Genomic DNA, 23,405 nt, shown 5'->3' with positions numbered 1-23,405 from the left:
GTAAACCAGGATCTGCCAGATCTGCTAGTCAGCCAGGATCCGCCAATCAGCCAGGATCCGCCAGTCAGCCAGGATCCGCCGGATTCTACTGCCTGGCTGGGCTTCATCTCGGTACTGGGCTTCTTCTCAGTACTGGGCTGCCTCTCAGTGCTGGGCTGCCCCTCAGTCCCGAGCTGCCCCTCAGTCCCGAGCTGCCCCTCAGTCCCGAGCTGCCCCTCAGTCACGAGCTGCTCCTCTGTTATGTAGGGTTCTGGGTGAGGACTATTCGGCCATGGTCGGCGGTTAGGGTGGATTATCCATGGACGCGAAGGGGAGGAACAATGACATTTATGAAGTGGGGTCCACGTCCGGAGCCGGAACCGCCACCATGGACAGACGCCCACCCGGACCCTCCCTATGGTTTTGAGGTGCGTTCGGGAGTCCGCACCTTAGGGGGGGGTTCTGTCACGCCTTGGTCTTAGTATTTTGTGTTTTAGTTTATTAGTTAGTCAGACCAGGGTGTGACATGGGGTTATTATGTATTGTGTTTTCGTATTGGTGTTTGTAGTGTCTGGGATTGTAGCTGATTAGGGGTGTGTGTGTTAAATAGGTTGGCTGCCTGAGGCGTTTCTCAATCAGAGTCAGGTGATTCTCGTTGTCTCTGATTGGGAACCGTATTTAGGTAGCCTGGTTTTCGCTTTGCATTTCGTGGGTGATTGTTCCTGTCTCTGTGTAGTGTGCACCAGTCAGGCTGTAATTGGTTTCACGTTCTGTTTGTTGTTTTGTATTTATTAGTTGTTCATGTATAGTTTGTTCGTTTGTCTTCACTATTAAACATGAGTAACTTACACGCTGCATTTCGGTCCGACTCTCTTTCAACAAAAGAAGAACGCCGTTACATTAGGATCTCTACTTCATAATTATTGTTTTTTTAAATCAGCATTTTAGCATTATACAACCATTCCCACAAAATTCTCATTTCCTTAACAGTCCCAAATCAATCTAATATTTTTTTAACATTGCTCCCCCAATGAAAAGGCCTGAGTTAAACATAACACTGAAAGTAAAAATATTTCAAATTAAACTATAAAATTACAATAAAATTAAAATCTGATTTTTTCCCAATTTGAGCTTTTTAGACGTTACGGAAATGAGAAGGCCAAGTGGGGTAAAGGTGGCGTTTGAGAATAAGAACCTCATTCTGAAGGCATATAAGCAAATAAATGAACATCTACTAGTCCTCTAGGTGATGCATCATGGGTGAATAAAACTATGTAAAAACTGATTGGAGTTTTTACAGGAACTTGAAAAAGTGTTCCGGTAATGAGACGCATGTTCACAGACACATGTTCACAGACACTGTGTGTTTGTACATAATAAATATTATACTTTAATGTAAAATTCAACTGGTATACCATTTTTATAATATTTGGACAACCTACAACAACACATTATTTATTCAAATAACTTAGGTTTTTCTAAAGTACAATTTTATAAAATGAGGTGATAATTTAATCCGGACGCATTTCGGTAATGAGACTTCTGGGTGAAAATGTACAAAATTCTGGCAAAAATGTCAAATTAATTTGAAATAAGACGTGTTTCCTTAGTCCTCAGAATGATAGTTGACATATGCATCACAGTTGTGTAACTCAATTTGCTACAGACATGTTTAAAACTGGTTTCATGAGAATCACCCAGGTGAAAGCTATGATCCTGTCACGACTTCCGCCGAAGTTGGCTCCCCTGCCTGTTCGGGCGGTGATCGGCGGTCGTCGTCACCGTCCTACTAGCCGCTACCGATCCCTTTTTCGTTTGTCTTTTGGCTTTGTCTTATTAGTTTCACCTGTGTGTATTTTAGTTTAATTAGCTTCCCTATATGTAGTAGTTTGTCCCGCCCTTGTTTTGTGCGGGACTGTTTTTTGTTACTCTGTCGAATGGTGGTGTTCATATGTGTATTCTCCGGACTATTTGGTCCTGTGTTTGGGCTGGTGTGTTGTATGCGCCCTGTATGTTGGCGTGACCGTTTTGTTCGCCGGAGAATAAATTGACGATCTACTGAACCCTGCTCTCTGCGCCTGATTCCAACCCACCACTCCTAGTATCCCGTGACAGATCCCTTATTGATGTCATCACATAATGATTTTTAAGCCTAAGTAAGTGCGTGTGCCATTAAGAGGGACAATGAAAAGACAAAAGATTTAAGAGCCTTTGAACGGGTTATGGTAGTAGGTGCCAGGCGCACAGGTTTGAGTGTGTCAAGAACTGCAACGCTGCTGGGTTTTTCAAGCTCAAAAGTTTCCCTTGTGTATCAAGAATGGAACACCACCCAAAGGACATTCAGCCAACTTGACACAACTGTGGGAAGCATTGGAGTCAAAAAGTCACTTTATAGTGATATCAGTCCATAAGTCATACTTCACTAGAGTACAATCGTGTTCCATTCTTCTTTACCTAATGAAGTTGTGCGAAACACACCAAAAACACTCTACATAACCGCTCTTCCTCCACTGACATACAGTCATATTCTGTAGAAAGCAAAACTCTCTACCTATGTAGTCTTGTACAAAGTGTTTACGACTGTACTGCAGTGCATGGTAGTGTAGTGCACTGTAGTGCACGGTAGTGTACGGTAGTGTACTGTAGTGTACGGTAGCGTAGTGTACTGTATGGTAATGTACTGCAGTGTACAGTAGTGTATGGTATGGTAGTGTAGTGTACTGTATGGCAATGTGCTGTAGTGTAATGTACTGTAGTGTACTGTAAGGAAGTGTACTGTAGAGTACTGTAGTGTACGATAATGTATGGTAATGTACGGTAGTGTAGTGTACGGTAATATACTGTAGTGTATGGTAATGTACTGTAGTGTAGTGTGCGGTAGTGTACAGTAGTGTACGGTAATGTACTGTAGTGTACGGTGGTGTAAGTGGATAGCATGGAGAACAGGTGTAGACAGAGGTGGTCGCCTGCCAGACAAAAATACAGTAGCAGGATCATATATACCTGACACAACACCACAAATACCAAGGATCAGAGAGAGAGAGAGAGAGAGAGAAAAGGAGGGAGCATCAACACAGTGATAGGAGTCAGAAAATATTTGACAGATTAACCGAGACAGATGGAACAAGAATGGAAAAAAGAGAGACATTCAGCAACACCAGATGTACATACCTTTTTAAAGTATGCACTTGAAATATCCACTTGATATCAAGAATCATAGAGAAAAATACTTGATTTTACATGACACATGAAATACAGTATTGACTCAGAGCGAGACAACTTTTCCATAACCTCACAGATAGCCGGTACTAGAAGTATGTCACAGGTCCCCAATGATCAGACTAATATGAAGTCAATGTACTGTATTATGTTTAGCTCAGTGGGTCACTATACAGCTGAGTGGGAGTCTGTTAGCAGTCTTACCTTGGAGTATTGTCTGCGTAAACTGAACCTCTGCACCATCCTGACTGACGGAGAGACTGACGATCCACTCTGTCCACTCCACTCCACACACACTGAGTTCTTCCCAAGAGTAACACACACATCCAGAGTCAGTACACTCACACACATAGCACACAGACCCACAGGCTGCAATCTATTACACGCACAAAGATACAGTATATGTACGTGAATACACACAGAAAAACACAATTCTCTCTATTCCAAACCGCTCTAATCCATTTTGGTTCATCTAGTGCGCAAACACAAGTGAAGAGAAAAAAGAAAGCGAGAGGGAGGTGAGGAGGGAGAGAAGGGGAGGCAGGGAGAATAGATAGAGATAAAGAGTGCTCAGCTGTGCTGCCCTCTACTCACACTCAGCATGGTTTCCATCTCTCAAGCTCTCCCTATCTACACACACACACACACACACACACACACACACACACACACACACGCACAATCACACCTCATGGCTGACAGCACATAGAGTTACACGCACACACACACACAAAGTGGGATTTACAGAGCAGACAGAGCAGACAGAAATAGGAATAAAACTATTTTTGCACACACGCAGTCTTAAGAGAAAACACACACATACAAAGTCTGATGAGCAAACACACACACAGACACACACTCTCTGTCTTCAGCTCCGTCACATTTATTGTAGGACAAGGCAAGGTTGCGGGACAAGGGGAGGGGGAGGTGCTGGCTGACTGTCTGTCTGTACCACCCATCTCCTAGGACTATGAAAGTGGGAGGGGGAAAAAAAGAGGGAGGGAGTGAGTGAGAAAGAGAGGTTTGGAATATGAGACAGAAAATGAAAGAGAAGAGGCGAGTTAAGGCAGAAGAAAGATGGTGGGTCATAGAGAGAATGAGAGAAGTAGTATTGGGTAGGGTGTGGTTCTACCAGATCCATTGTGTGTCGTGTGAAATCTCAAGCACACACACACTTCACTGCTCAGGCTTATTCAAATATGCTCAACAGGACCAACCTGTCTGGGCCACCACCCAACAGGGGGGGCATAACCTCTGACCTATTCCCACCACAGGGGGGGCACACTCTGCCAAGGTCATCCTCACCATTTCCATGGAAACTGTAGTAGGGTGTACAGACACTGAGCCTGAGGGTTGCCACGACAACCGCTCAGATGACCTGAATGACATTGCTTCATTGGTTGAGACACAGCTCTGTGTGTGTGATTTACCAGGTCAGTAATAATAATAATGTGTGTGATTTACCAGAAGACTAACATGTGCATATTGAGTGAAGAGAGAGACTAATGATCTCTCTATTTCAGCATTAATGACACACAGCTAGGAATCTAGGAATCTAACCAGCCTGCTCTACTGTAACACACAGGTTGGCTGGATATTAGCCAGAAATAGTGATTTATTACTCAATAGTGGCCTCTATTACAGAGGGCAATACAGTATCACTAATACACAAGATAATTGCTAGTTTTTTATTATTTACTAGGCAAGTCAGTTAAGAACAAATTCTAATTTTCAATGACGGCCTAGGAACAGTGGTTTAACTGCCTGTTCAGGGGCAGAATGACAGATTTGTACCTTGTCAGCTCGGGGGTTTGAACTTGCAACCTTCCAGTTACTAGTCCAACACTCTAACCACTATGCTACACTGCCACCCCATAATTGCTAGTCTGCAGGGTAATGGTCTGAGATTAAAATGTTATTGTCTCTATTAAAAGGACCATACATAGCAGCTTATTCAACACAGAGATGAATTGACACAACAGTGAAAACAGCGGGCTTCAGCTCAGAACCTCCAGACAGGAACTCAGGATGACCGAGCCCTGACCAGTCACACGCACACAAACACCGTACATCAGACGACAGCCATTAGCTGATATGACACCGCCATCTGGTGGAAGTTGGGACAAACAGCAGCCACTCACATATTAGTATTGCTATAGTTCCTCACCCAGAAGCCCAACATTGCGAGACTTCCAGGAACGTTTGTGAAGCAGACTCGGCAGACCAGACCGGGGTTTGGTGTTTAAGAATTCAATGAGAAAAGCGAATGAGTATTCCTTAGTTGTTAGATTTCTCCAAATCTAAAGGCACAACCTAGATTCGAGCCAATTGTCTTCGTTTTTTTCAATTGTTTAAGCACAATTTTGAAAACAGGGCCCGGTCTGTCAAAACACGACACACAATTAGCACAACCCTACACCAAAGTAGCACAACCCTACACCAAAGTAGCACAACAGATCATTTGCAAAATGGAACACTTTTGTCAAAACTATACACGACTTCATAAAAATAATATTTTGTTACCAAACGAAACATACACATTTCATATGACTTCAATCTTTTTGAACCAGTTACACACTGCTGTTGCTAACCTAAAACACTTTAAGCAAGTCTAATTGTCAGTGATTACAGGACATTGATTATAGCCCTGTGGTCAATGATATTTCTGCCTCTCCTTCTTGCTTTTGTGAGGTTGAACCCTGCCTCATCAATATATATGAATTCATGCAGGATTTCCTCTGCAAAACTCCCTGAAATACAGTGAAAGACAAGATTTTGTAGTTCAGGATAGGGTCTAGTATACAGTCAATGTAGAAAAGTCATGTGTGCAGTATGCAACATCACAGTGCTAAAGTGAACAATATAAACCTCCACATACTCCTGCCGCAGCCGTTTGACCCTCTCTGAATTCCACTCGATAAAGTTGTTTCATTTGAACCTGATGTCTTTTCAGGATGCGTGCCAGTGTTGACGGAGACCTGATGGACATTATTGAAAATGACATGGTCACCGATAATGTTGGCTTGTAGTTCTCTGAGCCTGATGGACATTATTGAAAATGACATGTTCACCGATAATGCTGGCTTGTAGTTCTCTGAGCCTGATGGACATTATTGAAAATGGCATGTTCACCGATAATGTTGGCTTGTAGTTCTCTGAGCCTGATGGACATTATTGAAAATGGCATGTTCACCGATAATGTTGGCTTGTAGTTCTCTGGGCCTGATGGACATTATTGAAAATGGCATGTTCACCGATAATGTTGGCTTGTAGTTCTCTGAGCCTGATGGACATTATTGAAAATGGCATGTTCACCGATAATGTTGGCTTGTAGTTCTCTGAGCCTGATGGACATTATTGAAAATGGCATGTTCACAGATAATGTTGGCTTGTAGTTCTCTGAGCCTGATGGACATTATTGAAAATGGCATGGTCACCGATAATGTTGGCTTGTAGTTCTCTGAGCCTGATGGACATTATTGAAAATGGCATGGTCACCGATAATGTTGGCTTGTAGTTCTCTGAGACCTGATGGATATTATTGAAAATGGCATGTTCACCGATAATGTTGGCTTGTAGTTCTCTGGGCCTGATGGACATTATTGAAAATGGCATGTTCACCGATAATGTTGGCTTGTAGTTCTCTGAGCCTGATGGACATTATTGAAAATGGCATGTTCACCGATAATGTTGGCTTGTAGTTCTCTGAGCCGGATGGACATTATTGAAAATGGCATGTTCACAGATAATGTTGGCTTGTAGTTCTCTGAGCCTGATGGACATTATTGAAAATGGCATGGTCACCGATAATGTTGGCTTGTAGTTCTCTGAGCCTGATGGACATTATTGAAAATGGCATGGTCACCGATAATGTTGGCTTGTAGTTCTCTGAGCCTGATGGACATTATTGAAAATGGCATGTTCACCGATAATGTTGGCTTGTAGTTCTCTGAGCCTGATGGACATTATTGAAAATGGCATGTTCACCGATAATGTTGGCTTGTAGTTCTCTGAGCCTGATGGACATTATTGAAAATGGCATGTTCACCGATAATGTTGGCTTGTAGTTCTCTGAGCCTGATGGACATTATTGAAAATGGCATGGTCACTGATAATGTTGGCTTGTAGTTCTCTGAGCCTGATGGACATTATTGAAAATGGCATGTTCACTGATAATGTTGGCTTGTAGTTCTCTGAGCCTGATGGACATTATTGAAAATGGCATGTTCACTGATAATGTTGGCTTGTAGTTCTCTGAGCCTGATGGACATTATTGAAAATGGCATGGTCACTGATAATGTTGGCTTGTAGTTCTCTGAGCCTGATGGACATTATTGAAAATGGCACGGTCACTGATAATGTTGGCTTGTAGTTCTCTGAGCCTGATGGACATTATTGAAAATGGCACGGTCACTGATAGTGTTGGCTTGTAGTTCTCTGAGCCTGATGGACATTATTGAAAATGGCACGGTCACTGATAATGTTGGCTTGTAGTTCTCTGAGCCTGATGGACATTATTGAAAATGGCACGGTCACTGATAATGTTGGCTTGTAGTTCTCTGAGCCTGATGGACATCATTGAAAATGGCACGGTCACTGATAATGTTGGCTTGTAGTTCTCTGACCCTGATGGACATTATTGAAAATGGCATGGTCAACAATGTTGGCTTGTTGTTCTCTGAGCCTGATGGACATTATTGAAAATGGCATGGTCACCGATAATGTTGGCTTGTAGTTCTCTGAGCCTGATGGACATTATTGAAAATGGCATGGTCACCGATAATGTTGGCTTGTAGTTCTCTGAGCCTGATGGACATTATTGAAAATGGCATGGTCACCGATAATGTTGGCTTGTAGTTCTCTGAGCCTGATGGATATTATTGAAAATGGCATGTTCACCGATAATGTTGGCTTGTAGTTCTCTGAGCCTGATGGACATTATTGAAAATGGCATGTTCACAGATAATGTTGGCTTGTAGTTCTCTGAGACCTGATGGACATTATTGAAAATGGCATGTTCACCGATAATGTTGGCTTGTAGTTCTCTGGGCCTGATGGACATTATTGAAAATGGCATGTTCACCGATAATGTTGGCTTGTAGTTCTCTGAGCCTGATGGACATTATTGAAAATGGCATGTTCACCGATAATGTTGGATTGTAGTGCTCTGAGCCTGATGGACATTATTGAAAATGGCATGTTCACAGATAATGTTGGCTTGTAGTTCTCTGAGCCTGATGGACATTATTGAAAATGGCATGGTCACCGATAATGTTGGCTTGTAGTTCTCTGAGCCTGATGGACATTATTGAAAATGGCATGGTCACCGATAATGTTGGCTTGTAGTTCTCTGAGCCTGATGGACATTATTGAAAATGGCATGTAAACCGATAATGTTGGCTTGTAGTTCTCTGAGCCTGATGGACATTATTGAAAATGGCACGGTCACTGATAATGTTGGCTTGTAGTTCTCTGACCCTGATGGACATCATTGAAAATGGCATGGTCACCGATAATGTTGGCTTGTAGTTCTCTGAGCCTGATGGACATTATTGAAAATGGCATGGTCACCGATAATGTTGGCTTGTAGTTCTCTGAGCCTGATGGACATTATTGAAAATGGCATGGTCACCGATAATGTTGGCTTGTAGTTCTCTGAGCCTGATGGACATCATTGAAAATGGCACGGTCACTGATAATGTTGGCTTGTAGTTCTCTGACCCTGATGGACATTATTGAAAATGGCATGGTCAACAATGTTGGCTTGTTGTTCTCTGAGCCTGATGGACATTATTGAAAATGGCATGGTCACCGATAATGTTGGCTTGTAGTTCTCTGAGCCTGATGGACATTATTGAAAATGGCATGGTCACCGATAATGTTGGCTTGTAGTTCTCTGAGCCTGATGGACATTATTGAAAATGGCATGGTCACTGATAATGTTGGCTTGTAGTTCTCTGAGCCTGATGGACAGTATTGAAAATGGCATGGTCACTGATAATGTTGGCTTGTAGTTCTCTGAGCCTGATGGACATTATTGAAAATGGCATGGTCACTGATAATGTTGGCTTGTAGTTCTCTGAACCTGATGGACAGTATTGAAAATGGCATGGTCACTGATAATGTTGGCTTGTAGTTCTCTGAGCCTGATGGAAATCATTGAAAATGGCACGGTCACTGATAATGTTGGCTTGTAGTTCTCTGACCCTGATGGACATCATTGAAAATGGCATGGTCACCGATAATATTGGCTTGTAGTTCTCTGAGCCTGATGGACATTATTGAAAATGGCATGGTCACTGATAATGTTGGCTTGTAGTTCTCTGAGCCTGATGGACATTATTGAAAATGGCACGGTCACTGATAATGTTGGCTTGTAGTTCTCTGAGCCTGATGGACATTATTGAAAATGGCATGGTCACCGATAATGTTGGCTTGTAGTTCTCTGAGCCTGATGGACATTATTGAAAATGGCATGGTCACCGATAATGTTGGCTTGTAGTTCTCTGAGCCTGATGGATATTATTGAAAATGGCATGTTCACCGATAATGTTGGCTTGTAGTTCTCTGAGCCTGATGGACATTATTGAAAATGGCATGTTCACAGATAATGTTGGCTTGTAGTTCTCTGAGACCTGATGGACATTATTGAAAATGGCATGTTCACCGATAATGTTGGCTTGTAGTTCTCTGGGCCTGATGGACATTATTGAAAATGGCATGTTCACCGATAATGTTGGCTTGTAGTTCTCTGAGCCTGATGGACATTATTGAAAATGGCATGTTCACCGATAATGTTGGCTTGTAGTTCTCTGAGCCTGATGGACATTATTGAAAATGGCACGGTCACTGATAATGTTGGCTTGTAGTTCTCTGAGCCTGATGGACATCATTGAAAATGGCACGGTCACTGATAATGTTGGCTTGTAGTTCTCTGACCCTGATGGACATCATTGAAAATGGCACGGTCACTGATAATGTTGGCTTGTAGTTCTCTGACCCTGATGGACATCATTGAAAATGGCACGGTCACCGATAATGTTGGCTTGTAGTTCTCTGAGCCTGATGGACATTATTGAAAATGGCATGGTCACTGATAATGTTGGCTTGTAGTTCTCTGAGCCTGATGGACATCATTGAAAATGGCATGGTCACCGATAATGTTGGCTTGTAGTTCTCTGAGCCTGATGGACATTATTGAAAATGGCATGGTCATCGATAATGTTGGCTTGTAGTTCTCTGAGCCTGATGGACATTATTGAAAATGGCATGGTCACCGATGTTGTCTTGTAGTTCTCTGAGCCTGATGGACATTATTGAAAATGGCATGGTCACCGATAATGTTGGCTTGTAGTTCTCTGAGCCTGATGGACATTATTGAAAATGGCATGGTCACCGATAATGTTGGCTTGTAGTTCTCTGAGCCTGATGGACATTATTGAAAATGGCATGGTCACCGATAATGTTAGCTTGTAGTTCTCTGAGCCTGATGGACATTATTGAAAATGGTATGGTCACCGATAATGTTGGCTTGTAGTTCTCTGAGCCTGATGGACATTATTGAAAATGGCATGGTCACTGATAATGTTGGCTTGTAGTTCTCTGAGCCTGATGGACAGTATTGAAAATGGCATGGTCACTGATAATGTTGGCTTGTAGTTCTCTGAGCCTGATGGACATTATTGAAAATGGCATGGTCACTGATAATGTTGGCTTGTAGTTCTCTGAACCTGATGGACAGTATTGAAAATGGCATGGTCACTGATAATGTTGGCTTGTAGTTCTCTGAGCCTGATGGACATCATTGAAAATGGCACGGTCACTGATAATGTTGGCTTGTAGTTCTCTGACCCTGATGGACATCATTGAAAATGGCATGGTCACCGATAATATTGGCTTGTAGTTCTCTGAGCCTGATGGACATTATTGAAAATGGCATGGTCACTGATAATGTTGGCTTGTAGTTCTCTGAGCCTGATGGACATTATTGAAAATGGCACGGTCACTGATAATGTTGGCTTGTAGTTCTCTGAGCCTGATGGACATCATTGAAAATGGCACGGTCACCGATAATGTTGGCTTGTAGTTCTCTGACCCTGATGGACATCGTTGAAAATGGCACGGTCACTGATAATGTTGGCTTGTAGTTCTCTGAGCCTGATGGACATCATTGAAAATGGCACGGTCACTGATAATGTTGGCTTGTAGTTCTCTGACCCTGATGGACATCATTGAAAATGGCACGGTCACTGATAATGTTGGCTTGTAGTTCTCTGAGCCTGATGGACATTATTGAAAATGGCATGGTCACTGATAATGTTGGCTTGTAGTTCTCTGAGCCTGATGGACATCATTGAAAATGGCATGGTCACTGATAATGTTGGCTTGTAGTTCTCTGAGCCTGATGGACATCATTGAAAATGGCATGGTCACCGATAATGTTGGCTTGTAGTTCTCTGAGCCTGATGGACATTATTGAAAATGGCATGGTCATCGATAATGTTGGCTTGTAGTTCTCTGAGCCTGATGGACATTATTGAAAATGGCATGGTCACCGATGTTGGCTTGTAGTTCTCTGAGCCTGATGGACATTATTGAAAATGGCATGGTCACCGATGTTGGCTTGTAGTTCTCTGAGCCTGATGGACATTATTGAAAATGGCATGGTCACCGATAATGTTGGCTTGTAGTTCTCTGAGCCTGATGGACATTATTGAAAATGGCATGGTCACCGATAATGTTGGCTTGTAGTTCTCTGAGCCTGATGGACATTATTGAAAATGGCATGGTCACCGATAATGTTGGCTTGTAGTTCTCTGAGCCTGATGGACATTATTGAAAATGGCATGGTCACTGATAATGTTGGCTTGTAGTTCTCTGAGCCTGATGGACAGTATTGAAAATGGCATGGTCACTGATAATGTTGGCTTGTAGTTCTCTGAGCCTGATGGACAGTATTGAAAATGGCATGGTCACTGATAATGTTGGCTTGTAGTTCTCTGACCCTGATGGACATCATTGAAAATGGCACGGTCACTGATAATGTTGGCTTGTAGTTCTCTGAGCCTGATGGACATTATTGAAAATGGCATGGTCACTGATAATGTTGGCTTGTAGTTCTCTGAGCCTGATGGACATTATTGAAAATGGCATGGTCACCGATAATGTTGGCTTGTAGTTCTCTGAGCCTGATGGACATTATAGAAAATGGCACGGTCACCGATAATGTTGGCTTGTAGTTCTCTGAGCCTGATGGACATTATTGAAAATGGCACGGTCACCGATAATGTTGGCTTGTAGTTCTCTGACCCTGATGGACATCATTGAAAATGGCACGGTCACTGATAATGTTGGCTTGTAGTTCTCTGAGCCTGATGGACATCATTGAAAATGGCATGGTCACCGATAATGTTGGCTTGTAGTTCTCTGAGCCTGATGGACATTATTGAAAATGGCATGGTCACCGATAATGTTGGCTTGTAGTTCTCTGAGTCTGATGGACATCATTGAAAATGGCATGGTCACCGATAATGTTGGCTTGTAGTTCTCTGAGCCTGATAGCATTATTGAAAATGGCATGTTCACTGATAATGTTGGCTTGTAGTTCTCTGAGCCTGATGGACATCATTGAAAATGGCACGGTCACCGATAATGTTGGCTTGTAGTTCTCTGAGCCTGATGGACATTATTGAAAATGGCATGGTCACTGATAATGTTGGCTTGTAGTTCTCTGAGCCTGATGGACATCATTGAAAATGGCATGGTCACCGATAATGTTGGCTTGTAGTTCTCTGAGCCTGATGGACATTATTGAAAATGGCATGGTCATCAATAATGTTGGCTTGTAGTTCTCTGAGCCTGATGGACATTATTGAAAATGGCATGGTCACCGATGTTGTCTTGTAGTTCTCTGAGCCTGATGGACATTATTGAAAATGGCATGGTCACCGATAATGTTGGCTTGTAGTTCTCTGAGCCTGATGGACATTATTGAAAATGGCATGGTCACCGATAATGTTGGCTTGTAGTTCTCTGAGCCTGATGGACATTATTGAAAATGGCATGGTCACCGATAATGTTGGCTTGTAGTTCTCTGAGCCTGATGGACATTATTGAAAATGGCATGGTCACCGATAATGTTGGCTTGTAGTTCTCTGAGCCTGATGGATATTATTGAAAATGGCATGTTCACCGATAATGTTGGCTTGTAGTTCTCTGAGCCTGATGGACATTATTGAAAATGGCATGTTCACAGATAATGTTGGCTTGTAGTTCTCTGAGACCTGATGGACATTATTGAAAATGGCATGTTCACCGATAATGTTGGCTTGTAGTTCTCTGGGCCTGATGGACATTATTGAAAATGGCATGTTCACCGATAATGTTGGCTTGTAGTTCTCTGAGCCTGATGGACATTATTGAAAATGGCATGTTCACCGATAATGTTGGATTGTAGTGCTCTGAGCCTGATGGACATTATTGAAAATGGCATGTTCACAGATAATGTTGGCTTGTAGTTCTCTGAGCCTGATGGACATCATTGAAAATGGCACGGTCACTGATAATGTTGGCTTGTAGTTCTCTGACCCTGATGGACATCATTGAAAATGGCACGGTCACTGATAATGTTGGCTTGTAGTTCTCTGAGCCTGATGGACATTATTGAAAATGGCATGGTCACTGATAATGTTGGCTTGTAGTTCTCTGAGCCTGATGGACATCATTGAAAATGGCATGGTCACCGATAATGTTGGCTTGTAGTTCTCTGAGCCTGATGGACATTATTGAAAATGGCATGGTCATCGATAATGTTGGCTTGTAGTTCTCTGAGCCTGATGGACATTATTGAAAATGGCATGGTCACCGATGTTGGCTTGTAGTTCTCTGAGCCTGATGGACATTATTGAAAATGGCATGGTCACCGATGTTGGCTTGTAGTTCTCTGAGCCTGATGGACATTATTGAAAATGGCATGGTCACCGATAATGTTGGCTTGTAGTTCTCTGAGCCTGATGGACATTATTGAAAATGGCATGGTCACCGATAATGTTGGCTTGTAGTTCTCTGAGCCTGATGGACATTATTGAAAATGGCATGGTCACCGATAATGTTGGCTTGTAGTTCTCTGAGCCTGATGGACATTATTGAAAATGGCATGGTCACTGATAATGTTGGCTTGTAGTTCTCTGAGCCTGATGGACAGTATTGAAAATGGCATGGTCACTGATAATGTTGGCTTGTAGTTCTCTGAGCCTGATGGACAGTATTGAAAATGGCATGGTCACTGATAATGTTGGCTTGTAGTTCTCTGACCCTGATGGACATCATTGAAAATGGCACGGTCACTGATAATGTTGGCTTGTAGTTCTCTGAGCCTGATGGACATTATTGAAAATGGCATGGTCACTGATAATGTTGGCTTGTAGTTCTCTGAGCCTGATGGACATTATTGAAAATGGCATGGTCACCGATAATGTTGGCTTGTAGTTCTCTGAGCCTGATGGACATTATAGAAAATGGCACGGTCACCGATAATGTTGGCTTGTAGTTCTCTGAGCCTGATGGACATTATTGAAAATGGCACGGTCACCGATAATGTTGGCTTGTAGTTCTCTGACCCTGATGGACATCATTGAAAATGGCACGGTCACTGATAATGTTGGCTTGTAGTTCTCTGAGCCTGATGGACATCATTGAAAATGGCATGGTCACCGATAATGTTGGCTTGTAGTTCTCTGAGCCTGATGGACATTATTGAAAATGGCATGGTCACCGATAATGTTGGCTTGTAGTTCTCTGAGTCTGATGGACATCATTGAAAATGGCATGGTCACCGATAATGTTGGCTTGTAGTTCTCTGAGCCTGATAGCATTATTGAAAATGGCATGTTCACTGATAATGTTGGCTTGTAGTTCTCTGAGCCTGATGGACATCATTGAAAATGGCACGGTCACCGATAATGTTGGCTTGTAGTTCTCTGAGCCTGATGGACATTATTGAAAATGGCATGGTCACTGATAATGTTGGCTTGTAGTTCTCTGAGCCTGATGGACATCATTGAAAATGGCATGGTCACCGATAATGTTGGCTTGTAGTTCTCTGAGCCTGATGGACATTATTGAAAATGGCATGGTCATCAATAATGTTGGCTTGTAGTTCTCTGAGCCTGATGGACATTATTGAAAATGGCATGGTCACCGATGTTGTCTTGTAGTTCTCTGAGCCTGATGGACATTATTGAAAATGGCATGGTCACCGATAATGTTGGCTTGTAGTTCTCTGAGCCTGATGGACATTATTGAAAATGGCATGGTCACCGATAATGTTGGCTTGTAGTTCTCTGAGCCTGATGGACATTATTGAAAATGGCATGGTCACCGATAATGTTGGCTTGTAGTTCTCTGAGCCTGATGGACATTATTGAAAATGGCATGGTCACCGATAATGTTGGCTTGTAGTTCTCTGAGCCTGATGGATATTATTGAAAATGGCATGTTCACCGATAATGTTGGCTTGTAGTTCTCTGAGCCTGATGGACATTATTGAAAATGGCATGTTCACAGATAATGTTGGCTTGTAGATCTCTGAGACCTGATGGACATTATTGAAAATGGCATGTTCACCGATAATGTTGGCTTGTAGTTCTCTGGGCCTGATGGACATTATTGAAAATGGCATGTTCACCGATAATGTTGGCTTGTAGTTCTCTGAGCCTGATGGACATTATTGAAAATGGCATGTTCACCGATAATGTTGGATTGTAGTGCTCTGAGCCTGATGGACATTATTGAAAATGGCATGTTCACAGATAATGTTGGCTTGTAGTTCTCTGAGCCTGATGGACATTATTGAAAATGGCATGGTCACCGATAATGTTGGCTTGTAGTTCTCTGAGCCTGATGGACATTATTGAAAATGGCATGGTCACCGATAATGTTGGCTTGTAGTTCTCTGAGCCTGATGGACATTATTGAAAATGGCATGTAAACCGATAATGTTGGCTTGTAGTTCTCTGAGCCTGATGGACATTATTGAAAATGGCATGTTCACCGATAATGTTGGCTTGTAGTTCTCTGAGCCTGATGGACATTATTGAAAATGGCACGGTCACTGATAATGTTGGCTTGTAGTTCTCTGAGCCTGATGGACATTATTGAAAATGGCACGGTCACTGATAATGTTGGCTTGTAGTTCTCTGAGCCTGATGGACATTATTGAAAATGGCACGGTCACTGATAATGTTGGCTTGTAGTTCTCTGAGCCTGATGGACATTATTGAAAATGGCACGGTCACTGATAGTGTTGGCTTGTAGTTCTCTGAGCCTGATGGACATTATTGAAAATGGCACGGTCACTGATAATGTTGGCTTGTAGTTCTCTGAGCCTGATGGACATTATTGAAAATGGCACGGTCACTGATAATGTTGGCTTGTAGTTCTCTGAGCCTGATGGACATCATTGAAAATGGCACGGTCACTGATAATGTTGGCTTGTAGTTCTCTGACCCTGATGGACATCATTGAAAATGGCACGGTCACTGATAATGTTGGCCTGTAGTTCTCTGACCCTGATGGACATCATTGAAAATGGCATGGTCACCGATAATGTTGGCTTGTAGTTCTCTGAGCCTGATGGACATTATTGAAAATGGCATGGTCACCGATAATGTTGGCTTGTAGTTCTCTGAGCCTGATGGACATTATTGAAAATGGCATGGTCACCGATAATGTTGGCTTGTAGTTCTCTGAGCCTGATGGACATTATTGAAAATGGTATGGTCACCGATAATGTTGGCTTGTAGTTCTCTGAGCCTGATGGACATTATTGAAAATGGCATGGTCACTGATAATGTTGGCTTGTAGTTCTCTGAGCCTGATGGACAGTATTGAAAATGGCATGGTCACTGATAATGTTGGCTTGTAGTTCTCTGAGCCTGATGGACATTATTGAAAATGGCATGGTCACTGATAATGTTGGCTTGTAGTTCTCTGAACCTGATGGACAGTATTGAAAATGGCATGTTCACTGATAATGTTGGCTTGTAGTTCTCTGAGCCTGATGGACATCATTGAAAATGGCACGGTCACTGATAATGTTGGCTTGTAGTTCTCTGACCCTGATGGACATCATTGAAAATGGCATGGTCACCGATAATATTGGCTTGTAGTTCTCTGAGCCTGATGGACATTATTGAAAATGGCATGGTCACTGATAATGTTGGCTTGTAGTTCTCTGAGCCTGATGGACATTATTGAAAATGGCACGGTCACTGATAATGTTGGCTTGTAGTTCTCTGAGCCTGATGGACATTATTGAAAATGGCATGGTCACCGATAATGTTGGCTTGTAGTTCTCTGAGCCTGATGGACATTATTGAAAATGGCATGGTCACCGATAATGTTGGCTTGTAGTTCTCTGAGCCTGATGGATATTATTGAAAATGGCATGTTCACCGATAATGTTGGCTTGTAGTTCTCTGAGCCTGATGGACATTATTGAAAATGGCATGTTCACAGATAATGTTGGCTTGTAGTTCTCTGAGACCTGATGGACATTATTGAAAATGGCATGTTCACCGATAATGTTGGCTTGTAGTTCTCTGGGCCTGATGGACATTATTGAAAATGGCATGTTCACCGATAATGTTGGCTTGTAGTTCTCTGAGCCTGATGGACATTATTGAAAATGGCATGTTCACCGATAATGTTGGCTTGTAGTTCTCTGAGCCTGATGGACATTATTGAAAATGGCACGGTCACTGATAATGTTGGCTTGTAGTTCTCTGAGCCTGATGGACATCATTGAAAATGGCACGGTCACTGATAATGTTGGCTTGTAGTTCTCTGACCCTGATGGACATCATTGAAAATGGCACGGTCACTGATAATGTTGGCTTGTAGTTCTCTGACCCTGATGGACATCATTGAAAATGGCACGGTCACCGATAATGTTGGCTTGTAGTTCTCTGAGCCTGATGGACATTATTGAAAATGGCATGGTCACTGATAATGTTGGCTTGTAGTTCTCTGAGCCTGATGGACATCATTGAAAATGGCATGGTCACCGATAATGTTGGCTTGTAGTTCTCTGAGCCTGATGGACATTATTGAAAATGGCATGGTCATCGATAATGTTGGCTTGTAGTTCTCTGAGCCTGATGGACATTATTGAAAATGGCATGGTCACCGATGTTGTCTTGTAGTTCTCTGAGCCTGATGGACATTATTGAAAATGGCATGGTCACCGATAATGTTGGCTTGTAGTTCTCTGAGCCTGATGGACATTATTGAAAATGGCATGGTCACCGATAATGTTGGCTTGTAGTTCTCTGAGCCTGATGGACATTATTGAAAATGGCATGGTCACTGATAATGTTGGCTTGTAGTTCTCTGAGCCTGATGGACATTATTGAAAATGGCATGGTCACTGATAATGTTGGCTTGTAGTTCTCTGAACCTGATGGACAGTATTGAAAATGGCATGGTCACTGATAATGTTGGCTTGTAGTTCTCTGAGCCTGATGGACATCATTGAAAATGGCACGGTCACTGATAATGTTGGCTTGTAGTTCTCTGACCCTGATGGACATCATTGAAAATGGCATGGTCACCAATAATATTGGCTTGTAGTTCTCTGAGCCTGATGGACATTATTGAAAATGGCATGGTCACTGATAATGTTGGCTTGTAGTTCTCTGAGCCTGATGGACATTATTGAAAATGGCACGGTCACTGATAATGTTGGCTTGTAGTTCTCTGAGCCTGATGGACATCATTGAAAATGGCACGGTCACCGATAATGTTGGCTTGTAGTTCTCTGAGCCTGATGGACATTATTGAAAATGGCATGGTCACTGATAATGTTGGCTTGTAGTTCTCTGAGCCTGATGGACATCATTGAAAATGGCATGGTCACCGATAATGTTGGCTTGTAGTTCTCTGAGCCTGATGGACATTATTGAAAATGGCATGGTCATCGATAATGTTGGCTTGTAGTTCTCTGAGCCTGATGGACATTATTGAAAATGGCATGGTCACCGATGTTGTCTTGTAGTTCTCTGAGCCTGATGGACATTATTGAAAATGGCATGGTCACCGATAATGTTGGCTTGTAGTTCTCTGAGCCTGATGGACATTATTGAAAATGGTATGGTCACCGATAATGTTGGCTTGTAGTTCTCTGAGCCTGATGGACATTATTGAAAATGGCATGGTCACTGATAATGTTGGCTTGTAGTTCTCTGAGCCTGATGGACAGTATTGAAAATGGCATGGTCACTGATAATGTTGGCTTGTAGTTCTCTGAGCCTGATGGACATTATTGAAAATGGCATGGTCACTGATAATGTTGGCTTGTAGTTCTCTGAACCTGATGGACAGTATTGAAAATGGCATGGTCACTGATAATGTTGGCTTGTAGTTCTCTGAGCCTGATGGACATCATTGAAAATGGCACGGTCACTGATAATGTTGGCTTGTAGTTCTCTGACCCTGATGGACATCATTGAAAATGGCATGGTCACCGATAATATTGGCTTGTAGTTCTCTGAGCCTGATGGACATTATTGAAAATGGCATGGTCACTGATAATGTTGGCTTGTAGTTCTCTGAGCCTGATGGACATTATTGAAAATGGCACGGTCACTGATAATGTTGCCTTGTAGTTCTCTGAGCCTGATGGACATCATTGAAAATGGCACGGTCACCGATAATGTTGGCTTGTAGTTCTCTGACCCTGATGGACATCGTTGAAAATGGCACGGTCACTGATAATGTTGGCTTGTAGTTCTCTGAGCCTGATGGACATCATTGAAAATGGCACGGTCACTGATAATGTTGGCTTGTAGTTCTCTGACCCTGATGGACATCATTGAAAATGGCACGGTCACTGATAATGTTGGCTTGTAGTTCTCTGAGCCTGATGGACATTATTGAAAATGGCATGGTCACTGATAATGTTGGCTTGTAGTTCTCTGAGCCTGATGGACATCATTGAAAATGGCATGGTCACCGATAATGTTGGCTTGTAGTTCTCTGAGCCTGATGGACATTATTGAAAATGGCATGGTCATCGATAATGTTGGCTTGTAGTTCTCTGAGCCTGATGGACATTATTGAAAATGGCATGGTCACCGATGTTGGCTTGTAGTTCTCTGAGCCTGATGGACATTATTGAAAATGGCATGGTCACCGATGTTGGCTTGTAGTTCTCTGAGCCTGATGGACATTATTGAAAATGGCATGGTCACCGATAATGTTGGCTTGTAGTTCTCTGAGCCTGATGGACATTATTGAAAATGGCATGGTCACCGATAATGTTGGCTTGTAGTTCTCTGAGCCTGATGGACATTATTGAAAATGGCATGGTCACCGATAATGTTGGCTTGTAGTTCTCTGAGCCTGATGGACATTATTGAAAATGGCATGGTCACTGATAATGTTGGCTTGTAGTTCTCTGAGCCTGATGGACAGTATTGAAAATGGCATGGTCACTGATAATGTTGGCTTGTAGTTCTCTGAGCCTGATGGACATTATTGAAAATGGCATGGTCACTGATAATGTTGGCTTGTAGTTCTCTGAGCCTGATGGACAGTATTGAAAATGGCATGGTCACTGATAATGTTGGCTTGTAGTTCTCTGACCCTGATGGACATCATTGAAAATGGCACGGTCACTGATAATGTTGGCTTGTAGTTCTCTGAGCCTGATGGACATTATTGAAAATGGCATGGTCACTGATAATGTTGGCTTGTAGTTCTCTGAGCCTGATGGACATCATTGAAAATGGCATGGTCACCGATAATGTTGGCTTGTAGTTCTCTGAGCCTGATGGACATTATTGAAAATGGCATGGTCACTGATAATGTTGGCTTGTAGTTCTCTGAGCCTGATGGACATCATTGAAAATGGCATGGTCACCGATAATGTTGGCTTGTAGTTCTCTGAGCCTGATGGACATTATTGAAAATGGCATGGTCATCGATAATGTTGGCTTGTAGTTCTCTGAGCCTGATGGACATTATTGAAAATGGCATGGTCACCGATGTTGGCTTGTAGTTCTCTGAGCCTGATGGACATTATTGAAAATGGCATGGTCACCGATGTTGGCTTGTAGTTCTCTGAGCCTGATGGACATTATTGAAAATGGCATGGTCACCGATAATGTTGGCTTGTAGTTCTCTGAGCCTGATGGACATTATTGAAAATGGCATGGTCACCGATAATGTTGGCTTGTAGTTCTCTGAGCCTGATGGACATTATTGAAAATGGCATGGTCACCGATAATGTTGGCTTGTAGTTCTCTGAGCCTGATGGACATTATTGAAAATGGCATGGTCACTGATAATGTTGGCTTGTAGTTCTCTGAGCCTGATGGACAGTATTGAAAATGGCATGGTCACTGATAATGTTGGCTTGTAGTTCTCTGAGCCTGATGGACATTATTGAAAATGGCATGGTCACTGATAATGTTGGCTTGTAGTTCTCTGAGCCTGATGGACAGTATTGAAAATGGCATGGTCACTGATAATGTTGGCTTGTAGTTCTCTGACCCTGATGGACATCATTGAAAATGGCACGGTCACTGATAATGTTGGCTTGTAGTTCTCTGAGCCTGATGGACATTATTGAAAATGGCATGGTCACTGATAATGTTGGCTTGTAGTTCTCTGAGCCTGATGGACATTATTGAAAATGGCATGGTCACCGATAATGTTGGCTTGTAGTTCTCTGAGCCTGATGGACATTATAGAAAATGGCACGGTCACCGATAATGTTGGCTTGTAGTTCTCTGAGCCTGATGGACATTATTGAAAATGGCACGGTCACCGATAATGTTGGCTTGTAGTTCTCTGACCCTGATGGACATCATTGAAAATGGCACGGTCACTGATAATGTTGGCTTGTAGTTCTCTGAGCCTGATGGACATCATTGAAAATGGCATGGTCACCGATAATGTTGGCTTGTAGTTCTCTGAGCCTGATGGACATTATTGAAAATGGCATGGTCACCGATAATGTTGGCTTGTAGTTCTCTGAGTCTGATGGACATCATTGAAAATGGCATGGTCACCGATAATGTTGGCTTGTAGTTCTCTGAGCCTGATAGCATTATTGAAAATGGCATGTTCACTGATAATGTTGGCTTGTAGTTCTCTGAGCCTGATAGCATTATTGAAAATGGCATGGTCACCGATAATGTTGGCTTGTAGTTCTCTGAGCCTGATAGCATTATTGAAAATGGCATGGTCACCGATAATGTTGGCTAGTAGTTCTCTGAGCCTGATAGCATTATTGGCCAAAACCATGTTTATTTTCTTTCTCTTGTTCTTGCATGAATATGGGCCCCCTTCCTCCTTGTCGTTCCCGACCCTCAATCCTATGTAGAGAATAATACATGTAACTTACTGTACAATGTCACAGCAAGGGGTATCACAAGTGCTGATATGGTGCATACAGTAAGCGGCTGATGACTAACTGTAGACAGATCTTCTACCGGTTTTCCTGTCGAAAAGTCCTTATGCTAAGATTTGGCTGAACTCTCAGTCCAGCCTCCATCAGCGTCAATCCATGGTTCACAACATGGTCCACTAGTGTTGCACGAGTGTCATTTGATAAGTTTGGTCCTCTTCTTCTTTGTGCACGTTCTCCTCCTGCTTCAGGTCTTCCTCGACCTCTGGCTCGGCCTCTGCCTCTTCCTCTACCTCCTTCTCCTCCTTCTCCACCTCTTCCTGCTCTACCTCCTCCTCCTCCTTTACCTCCTCCTCCTCCTCCTCTGTGTACTCCTCCTCTCACCCTCACTCTTCTTCTGACTCCTTCCATTTTGGTTGAAGGCAGGTGAACCTACCTGCTGCATTATTATAGTGCTTAAACCTGATTGGTGTGTCTACAATTTAGCAGTCATGTGTTTGTGCACCTGATGGCTGTGTTTAACAGATTGGCTCATAGGTGTGGTAATTTGACAGTCAGTGCTTTGGAATTGCAAGGAAGTGACATCATGATATACTTCTGTGTCTGATGTATACAAGTGTGTTTAGTGTTTTGCAAATCACTGTGTGTAATGTTTCACAAATAGTGTGAAGCTGACAATGTGCGTACAGTTGTGCAAATCTAGCCGTGTGTTTTGCTCCTTGAGTGTAAGGTTTTGCTAATGGTGGGAAAAGTTCAATTTTAGTGTGTAAGCAATCGTAAAAAACTGCTTTATATC

General features: G+C 42.6%; 1 protein-coding gene across 2 annotated transcripts in view; it reads right to left on the bottom strand.

Annotated features, from left to right (window-relative positions):
• The window catches only part of LOC135527958 (transmembrane and coiled-coil domains protein 1-like), a 123,310-nt gene that overhangs the window by 66,504 nt on the left and 33,401 nt on the right, over positions 1 to 23,405 (bottom strand). Inside the window, exon 1 of one of the 2 annotated variants that reach the window (XM_064956654.1) lies at positions 3,403 to 3,865. The exons of the other annotated variant lie outside the window; for it this stretch is intronic. Coding sequence (XP_064812726.1) covers positions 3,403 to 3,549 — 147 coding nt within the window. The 5' untranslated portion in view covers positions 3,550 to 3,865. Of the gene's footprint in view, positions 1 to 3,402; positions 3,866 to 23,405 lie in introns of those variants that run through there. 2 annotated transcript variants of the gene reach the window in all.

Source organism: Oncorhynchus masou, chromosome 33 (genome assembly GCF_036934945.1).
Source record: "Oncorhynchus masou masou isolate Uvic2021 chromosome 33, UVic_Omas_1.1, whole genome shotgun sequence".
Taxonomy (NCBI): domain Eukaryota; kingdom Metazoa; phylum Chordata; class Actinopteri; order Salmoniformes; family Salmonidae; genus Oncorhynchus; species Oncorhynchus masou.
This window is presented reverse-complemented; position numbering and strand designations above follow the sequence as displayed.